General features: G+C 32.6%; 1 protein-coding gene across 1 annotated transcript; it reads left to right on the forward strand.

Moving 5' to 3' along the window:
* The first annotated feature begins 1,414 nt into the window (after positions 1 to 1,414).
* On the forward strand, positions 1,415 to 9,132 carry LOC132543124 (guanine nucleotide-binding protein subunit beta-5-like). Its single transcript, XM_060206586.1, has 10 exons — positions 1,415 to 1,541; positions 2,703 to 2,845; positions 3,442 to 3,483; positions 4,258 to 4,334; positions 4,686 to 4,809; positions 5,617 to 5,760; positions 6,537 to 6,677; positions 7,767 to 7,863; positions 8,176 to 8,342; positions 8,705 to 9,132. The coding sequence occupies exons 1-10, from the start codon at positions 1,415 to 1,417 to the stop codon at positions 8,714 to 8,716; spliced, it is 1,074 nt and encodes a 357-aa protein (XP_060062569.1). The 3' UTR covers positions 8,717 to 9,132.
* Positions 9,133 to 9,732: the final 600 nt, after the last annotated feature.

Below are 9,732 nucleotides of genomic sequence, written 5' to 3' on the forward strand. Positions count from 1 at the left end.
TGCAAAAAGCTTTGATGCAGAATACTGTAATACAATATGTACATGTCATTAATTAATATATACCTAGAAATAATAATGGACCTAAGACAGATTCTTGTTGACCTCCTGATTTGTTGCATGTTGCAAAAGCAGTAAACATGTTTGTTTGTTTTTTTTCCCCAGAGCTAAACAGAAATCATGATACACTGTGAGTTGATACAGAGTAAAATAATTCAGTATGAAACCAGACTGGTGTTCATTTTAAGCTTTCCAAAATTTTGTTATTATAGACGTGTTAAAAAATTACTCTTTCAAACACTTTCCCATCAGTGGTTACCCTTATAGATTATCTGGTTAGAAATTGGTTTCATCTTTCCCTCTTGATGTGCCATATAAAGTTGAAAATAGGACACATATTGGAAGCCAGAAATAAATATATATATAAACAAAAACAAAAAACAAATGCACACAAAAAGTACAAAACAAAGAGTGCTTCAGGCTGATTTCTCTGTTAATGACCAGATATTTACCTGGTATGTCAATTAAACCACTAACTCTTCACACAACATAAAACATCTTAAATCATATACTATCCTATTTATCACAAGCAATATTTATCACATACATGCTACATATATATATAGTTGTGTAAACCATGGATGAAATATAGGAGTGCAGTATTAAGGGAAAGTTAAACATTTTCTTACTTAATTCAATGTTTATGAGTTTTGTTTTAATAGAACAATTTCAACAAAAGATGTTGACAGGTTAACTTTCTTACAGAGTCATGCTTCACAACTAACAACGACATTACCACAGGATGGATGAAAATTGTTCAAACAATGTTTGAAAATCAACAAATTATTTCGCAGTGGTTCATTTTGAAGACTTAAGTTTACTTGGAAAAAACTTTCTGTCCTTAGTGAGCCTCGAACCCATAGGGAAAGGAAGTTTCATCGTAGACTTGCTACAGTCCAGGAATCATACAGCAGTATGATAAATGTTTCGTGAAAATCAGTCGACTTAAACACCGAAATGAGCGTTGACCTCTCATTTTGTTATTTTCACTGACCACACATATTTTGTTTAATGTTAATTTAATTTTCATTAAAAAGTTCAATCGAGAAACCTGTACAGTTTATATGTGGCACGAACGGGCATCATAACACCACACGATAAAATTAGGGTGTTTGATAACACAAAAAATGATCTTGAACCATTTCAAATGATCACAAAAATAATCAACAGTTGTATATAACAATATTTGTGCGATAATGACATAGAATATTATACATTGCATCATTTTGGTTGGATTTGTTTACATTAATATAATATCCCATTAGTGTCACGGAAAGATTACTTCCGCATTCTCGGAATGTTTCGCGTTCATCCATCTTTCTACCGAGAATCAAATAACTTCCTAATAGAAAATTAAATGAAAATGGCTACCGACGGCTTGCGAGTTGATAATCCACAAGATACCATAGAAGCACTCAGTCGGGAGGCTGAGATGCTGAAGAAAAGACTTGAAGATGAAAAACAAAAACTAAAAGACGTCGATAGTATGATGCATTTTTGCATTTATTGTCTAGAAATACGAATGACCTTTAATTATTGAACCTCATTTCCCAAGATCATGCTTATGTCTGAATGTTTTGGCTGTCTGGTATGCAGTCCTGTTGTGAAAGTTTCACGTACCTTAGTAAACCTACCCCTAACCGACCCGCTAGCTTCGACAGATTATTTTTGTTAGCGTCATATTATGTTGTATTTATTTACTTGTAAGTTATAAAGCTTCATTAGATTCTTGCCAGATTCTTGGATACGATCAGCTGTCGAACTGGCAGCTGACCCAAACAGACACAACCACACATATTGGTAACAGTCCTGCATTCGTGTGTTAGTTATTGCTTTGAGTAATGAATTAGTTACTCAAATGCGGGATTATTTGAAATAGAAAAACAATGATTTTTCAAGCTTTCGAAGTAAAAATCGCTTCACGTTTTTGACAAGGACCAAACCAATGCAAAATTGTTCCATTTAAAAAAAAAATTGACGATGATAATGAAGGTTTACCGTCTCCATAACATTTTTAATGATTCAGTTATCTGGCTTTTTGTAACAATCAAAAACTTAATTATCCCCATTGCTCATAATGTGGCTAAAATAGAACAGAGGTATATTCAGGCTCACTTATACCATTTGCACTGAATGCCTTCAATGGTTATGCACTGTAGTCAGTGAAAAAGTTTTTGGTATAATTTCTAATTTAGCACAAAATTGTAAGATAACAGAAATGAATATTTCATTTGAAAACATTTACAGTGTCACATTGGCTATTGGATCATAACATACATTTTAAAGGTCTTTATTATTTCTTTTTCAAATAATCTGTATTTGAGTAACAAATTGCCTACTCAAAACTGTAATGATCATGCAAATGCAGGACCATTACCCGTATACAAGGTTGTGCCCAACTTGTCAAAAGGCACACATCCATATACCAAACCATAGCAATAATGTATGATTCAAATAATAAGGATCCAGGTTTTTGAACCACTCCATCTAAGCATGTATTCTTACTATCATGCTATTTCTTATAATTTGGCCTCATCATTTTTGTATACCAGGATATTATGAATGAGAGACATTGAAAATATATTTTAAAATTCTGAAATATTTATATAACTATTTATCTACTATAGTATAAATTTTATTTGCAGTGTGCTCGGCCACAAATACCATAGAAAACACTGGTTTAAGTAACTTTGTTATGAAGCAGAGGAAGATGCTGAAAGGACATCACGGAAAGGTGTTATGCATGAACTGGTCAACTGACAAACGTCGCATAGTGAGCTCATCACAGGTGAGAATAATTCGTAGACATGGTATAGCCAGCTCTCCGCATGGGAAATTTAACAGATAAACATTTCGTATTTAATTGAGCTCATCACTAATGAAAATCTTCAAAGTTTCATGATGGAGAAAGATATATGTGTATTCATTTTTTTTTTTACGAAAAACACAACCCTTTTAGTTTGGTTTATAGCTAAAAACTTCATCAGTAACATTGAATATATCAAATTGTCACAGGGTTTTCCATAAGAGCCGGTCGCCGGCCAATTTGACTGGCTACTTTGATTAATTGGCTGCCTACACCAATCCAGTTCCGTAATTATGTTTCGTACACGACAGGCCAGCCTCCTACTTTCACTACACAGCCTATTACTAACAAACCCTGTGTCAATAAATTATTATAGTTCCACACTTTTTCTTTCATTGGATAATATTTTTTTCTTTTTAATTGCTATTGTTGCTCTACAATCTGGCAAATTTCGAAACTTAAACAAAAAAAATTATTTTCAAATTTTCTTTATATTTACATAGGTAGGAAAACATACTTAATGTGTGAATAAAATAGTCCTATTTGGATATCATTATTCAAACCGCTTTCTGTTTCAGGATGGTAAAATGCTGGTATGGGATGCCTTTACAACAAATAAGGTAAATGTTACAAAAGTATGCTTAACGACGTCTTCTTTGTTAATTAACATATGGTAAAAAACATTAAAAATCTTAAATTGACAGTACACCATAAGTTTTCTTCCATTTACATGTCCCCATCATTTTATGGGGTCAGGCATATAGTGTTGTCCATGTTTGTCCATTCAATCTCATCATATTGTCTCCCATCATATTCGGAAGAAACAAAAATGATTTTAAACTGTAAATTTTTGACACTTTTCTGTGATATATTTAAGTACCTATGTTGGTTGCCTTTTTGTAAATGAGTATTACACAATCAAGCTGTTTAAATGTACAAGGTGCTCGATAATTTAGCTCCACAAAGTGTGAATTGTTTGAACTAGATTTACAATATACTCCTCTTCAAATGTTTTTTTAATTGCCATCTTTCTCTTCCCATAGCAATGTCATATCTAGATCTTGAGAACCATTCAACAGATTCAATTCTTTTTTACCCCCATAGTGTCATTAAATCTAATTGTACACCTTTATCATATATAAAGGTGGTCATCAGTGAAGGTTTAAAGGTTAAAGGTCACATTTGACAGCTTCCTTAAATTGATCAAACAGTGATATTTGTATGCATGGGAGCAGGGTCATTTATGTGTAACAGACATTTTCTGGGAATTAGGTAGTGAAGAAGATATATTCAGATTGTAATAAAAGCTTCACAACATGCTTGTCACTTGTACAGTGATCCTAACTTTTATACAAGGAATGCTAACAATCATGTCTTCAATCTCTTCTTTACAGGAGCATGCAGTTACTATGCCAACCACATGGGTTATGGCATGTTCCTTTGGTCCTTCAGGAGAGGTTGTAGCCTGTGGGTAGGTATTCTTAAAAAAACAGTTTGACATTTCCATCAATTCTTCTTGGTGTCTGTTCATGCTAAGCATTCAGACTTTCAGAATCAGTGAAAGAAAACATATGTGTGCCAGTAGGAAAAGAGGCTTTCCCTGTTTTATGTGATTCTCTGAGAATTTTTCTGTTTCTTTTTCATCTCTGCTGCTTGGAATTTTATTGTCTCTCATATGTCTCTGCTCTTGAGAATTTCTTTGCCACTTACACGTCTCTGCTATTGGGAATTTCATTCCCTTACTAATCTCTGCTACTGAAAATTTTTTTCTCTTTCATTCATCTGTGCTGAAATGTAATAATGTCATTATGTTATATTACAGGGGTCTAGACAACAAGTGTACGGTTTACCCTGTGAGAGAAGATGACCCTGCGTCTAAGAAGAAGGCTGTTGCTACACACACTAGCTATCTCTCATGTTGTACATTTACAACCTCAGATAAACAGGTAAATTGGAATGGGATTTTTCTTGTAATAATGGAAAAGGTCCAACTCATAAGTTTTGACTGAAATTAGCATTTGTTGAAAATTTTACTGTGCGTTTTTAAAGATGGGTAAGCTATTTGCCAAATAAATATCGTAATTAGATACTATTATGAATCAATTCATGTGTTTGTATAAAATTAAACTAGATTAAGAATCAGTTAATGAAATAGAGTGGTAAATATTAGGAATAAATTCCAAACTTCATTTTGTAAGTTGTGCTATGATAAAGCCTACCAAACATGATATCAACCTGTTGTACTGTTTGAAACTTATCTTGAAGAATTGCACATGATTTTCATGTGAGACTCGGTCAAATTATGACAACCTAGTATATCTTTTAGTAATTGGATTTATTAAATGTTTGGAAATGGTCTCTGTGTATGATCCTTAATATGACGTTTGTGTTAATTATAAAATGGCTGTGATTTGAAGATTTTTCCTTATAGAATTTCATCGATAAATCAAAGTTTTTCATTTCAATTTCATGCTCAGATGATTAGTATGTTAACTCATGAAATAATGAAGAGCAGTATGGATGAGTTGACATTTTAGCAAGATTTTCTAGGATATGAGAAATTTAACATATGTTTTCGTCTAAGTTTGATTTTCCTCAGCATTATAAACTGATAAGGATGAAACAGTCGTATGATCGAGTTTAATCAATTATTTGGATTTACTGTGTCTAATTGTAAATTTGTCTCAAGAGATGCCATTCACTTGTGTTTCTTTTGTACGATGCAATGTTGCTCAATTGCCTGTTGTTTTCAGATTTTAACAGGAAGTGGTGACAGCACTTGTGCATTGTGGGATGTGGAGAGTGGTCAGCTGATCCAGAGCTTCCATGGTCACGCTGGAGATGTTATGAGTATTGATCTTTCACCTTCGGAAACTGGCAATCTATTTATATCAGGAGTGAGTATACATTTTCACATGGTCAGTAAACACAAATGTTGGTTGTGTTGAACCCAGTTCTCAGCACTGAAGAAAACATATTCTCTTTTTTATACTGAAATATTAAAAAGAGAAGAAAAAAAACTTATCAATCTTATCATGTACTGTAAATGTTCATATTTTAGCACGTTTCACATTTAAAATATTGTGCTAAAATATGGTTTTGTTTCGCATGATTGATACAGCAATTATCATTAATGCATGAGTTCATCATTATGCTTGCTAATTCAAAATTGATTTTTTCTAAAATTTGATTATGCCAAAATGTTGAAAAGTACAGTCAGTAAAACTAAATTAATTTTGAAGGAAATCAGATTCTGTGTGAAAAAATTGCTATGTTATCAGTGTAAAATCATTCATTATATAAGTTGTGTTATAAACCTGCATGTAATAGAATGTATAGGAGATCTGACTGGCTGAAGATTTCCAGTGTTTGAATTGTGATGTCATAACTTCATGCCAGCATGTGCTTTGTGATGTCATGAAAGAAATAAACAAAAAGTGAGATTTTATATCAGTCAAAGGAAATGCTGTTTTCATGAATGCTTGTAAAAGTATCTAATTTATGTTACAAACTTGAATCTTACATTCAGTTTAGGAAATGGGACTCAAGAGTTTTTTTACATAAAATGATAGACACATTATGATTACTCAACCATTTTGTCTGATGTTGGTATATACAATGTAATAGATTATTGGGATATTTATCACAGACGTACAAATTCTTATTTCAATAGGGCTGTGATAAGGCTGCCATGGTGTGGGACATGAGGTCAGGAGAGTGTGTACAGATGTTTGAAGGACATGACTCGGACATTAACAGCGTTCGCTTTTACCCAAGTGGAGATGCATTCGCAACAGGATCCGATGATGCTACAGTGAGTGATTTCTTAACATACCAGATTACAAGTTAACTTCAATATATTACCGTATTTGTCTGAAATTTTGCCATTGTCTATTGGGTTAAGTCTTACCTCCGTGGGTGGGGTCAGCATGGGATAAATATGGTACACTAAAAAGAATGCTGTTTGAAAAGTTTCTGGTAATCAATGAAAAATCAGGGCTGTCACACCCCATTTTGGGACTGGGGCCCGTGGCCCTTAGAATTGGGAAAAATAATGGTGTTTTCCTTAGAATTGGGAAAACTTGGGGTCTAAATTGGGAAAAAAGATACTATTTTGCATTGGGAATGGGGCCGAATATTGGCCCCAAATCTGGCAGATCGAGAGCCCTGAAAATATAAATAGCAAGTGATTTTTTTTTTTTTTTTCTCTTTTTTTTTTTACTGTATGATTTGAATAATCTACAGACATAGATACTCTGTATATGACCCTGTTTAATCTAAACCTTTTCTATTATAATGTATAGATAGGTATACCCATAGCATAATTTTTTTTCTTAAATATTTTTTATTGCATTAATCACATAATTAACTACAAGTGAAACGAAAGGTTCTTGATGAAAACACACACTATATAAAAATATCAGAGACAGATTCATTCTAAAAATAAGTGTGACACTTTCTCATTCTTGATGAAAACACACACTATATAAAAATATCAGAGACAGATTCATTCTAAAAATAAGTGTGACACTTTCTCATTCTTGATGAAAACACACACTACGTAAAAATATATCAGATATAGATTCATTCTAAAACAAGTTTGACACTTTCTCATTTTTGCCGGATCTTGTTGACTGCATTTTGGGTCAACATATAGGTTGAATATAGAACAAAGTTTCTGTAATTTTGAACAAATATCTTGCATGATTCCCAGTTTGGAATTTTACTTCTTTGTTGCATCAGCAAAATGGTTTATTTTTTAATAAGCTATATGCATATGTTTAAATTTTGATATGAGAAATAATTACTACAAAGTTCATCCCAAAGTAAATGCATATCCATTGTAACTAAATTTACAAACTTTGGGAGTTAGAAGTTAAAAAATGTCATTTGAACTTTTCAGTGTCGTCTTTTTGACCTTCGAGCGGATCGTGAGGTGAACTGTTACAAGAAAGATAGTCTAATAAATGGATGTAACTCAGTCGACTTTTCAATAAGTGGTAAGTGTTCGTGAGGGCAAGGTCACAGGTTTAGTTTGCAACTCAGAGATGAACTTGATTTTGACTGGTGTTGGTCATTGATTTGGTTTTGTCTGTATTTTGTGTAAACATTTACAGCATATGACGGTTCGAGGAGTTCAGGGAGACAGGCAAAGCGTCTTACAAAATTTTATGAATGAATTTCAAGCTTGCCGCCAGCATTTTTCATAGCTGGAAGTTTATAATTCTATTAATCAAATTTGTAAATATATCAAAGAAAGCATATAACATAATTTTGAATTCTTTAAAAGAGAAAGATTCTATTTCTGACAGGTCGGCTTCTATTTGGCGGATACAACGATTACACTGTAAATATCTGGGATGTATTAAAAGGAAATCGAGTGACAATGTTGTATGCACATGAAAACAGAGTTAGCTGTCTTGGTGTCTCACCAGATGGCACTGCTCTATGTACTGGAAGCTGGGATTACTCTTTAAAGGTAAGTGAATATTCATGACATTATAAATCGGTGATTATGAATTAGCTTTAATAATTACAGTTTTGGAGTAAGCATTAATTATAAGCCTATAACTAGTTGGTGATTTTTTTATTACGTGACAACAGGTAGCCACATAGCAATGATAGGGTTTTTCTAGCAATAAGTTGACTTTGAATCTGAGTTAATTTGATGACCCCTTTGGCTTATTACAGGATGAATTTGTATAATATGTATTATAAAGAAATACTTAACAAAAATAATATTTACTTACTTCTTATCATTTAACTGTTTCGAAATAGATTCATGTTGCTCAAGGTAGCATACACCTTTAAGTCATTTTGTTGATTTTGGTATTATTTCAGATTTGGGCATAGGCATTTCTCTCATACAAGACATGGTGATGCGTCCTTGTTGAATCTTCGGCAGGACCTATCAGTTGGTCGTCACTCCTTACCCTGTAGCAGGAGAAACTAACATACAGTCATTGTCTTGTGACAGTCATGTTGATGGTATTTATGAGGGGGTACTGTAATATCTCTTTTAATGTATGTTAGTATTGAATTAATTGAAGGAGGACACCAGGCTTGTACAAATATGCCGATAGTTATTTTTATGTTAACTGGGTCAATTTTTATTTTGACCTCATGATCTGCAACCTTTCACCCCATGACCTTTGACGTCTTTTGACTCCTCATCCTTTATGAGTCCTGACAATACTTTTTTCCTTTGTAAAATCGAAAATTAGCTAACATGCAATATCAAATTAAGATTGATTATTTGGTTTTGCTGTACATAGGTATGTTTTGTAATTTTGAAATGTCATTAATTAACAAAAAAGAAATCATTCAAAACCTTAGCTATGTGATCATGGCATTAACTTTTGTTATGAGAGATTCCAATGTTATTTATTTTGTTTTAAGACATTTCATTTCTATAATTAGTATCAGGTATTATAAATATTTGTATGACCTTGACCTTTGTAAAGGTCAGAGGTCATATAACCTCCGACTTGTTGTACACTGGTACATCTGTTGAGGCTCTTTCAATGTGTGTTTTTTTAAGCTTGAATGCCTATATATTAGTACATATTTTTGATTTGATAGTTTCTTTTCTATGATTGTTTTTGTATCTAATTATACATTCGATGTATTTCTGACTTTTAACTATATTTAATGTTATTGGCATATTTTTTTTTCTTCAGAAAATATCAAAACCAATATAAAATTCTCTTATTCTGTAAATGACTAACAAATGTTTTAGTATTTTTCAAGACAGTCATAAATTTGATATACTGTATATTTGGGAACTTTTGTCGCAGTTTAACAATGTCCATGTTGCATATTTGTCTACTGGGCAAATATAAAGGTGGATAAAAGTTTGAAGTTAACAA

The sequence above is a fragment of the Ylistrum balloti genome, unplaced genomic scaffold (assembly GCF_031769215.1).
Source record: "Ylistrum balloti isolate Yb309-2 unplaced genomic scaffold, AGI_CSIRO_Ybal_v1 Utg369740, whole genome shotgun sequence".
Lineage (NCBI taxonomy): Eukaryota > Metazoa > Mollusca > Bivalvia > Pectinida > Pectinidae > Ylistrum > Ylistrum balloti.

Coding starts and splice junctions, on each gene's coding strand:
- LOC132543124 (XM_060206586.1), top strand. CDS start 1,415: ATGAAAATGGCTACCGACGGCTTGCGAGTTGATAATCCACAAGATACC. Junction 5,761..6,536: donor GCAATCTATTTATATCAGGA/GTGAGTATACAT, acceptor TTATTTCAATAG/GGCTGTGATAAGGCTGCCAT. Junction 6,678..7,766: donor CAGGATCCGATGATGCTACA/GTGAGTGATTTC, acceptor TGAACTTTTCAG/TGTCGTCTTTTTGACCTTCG.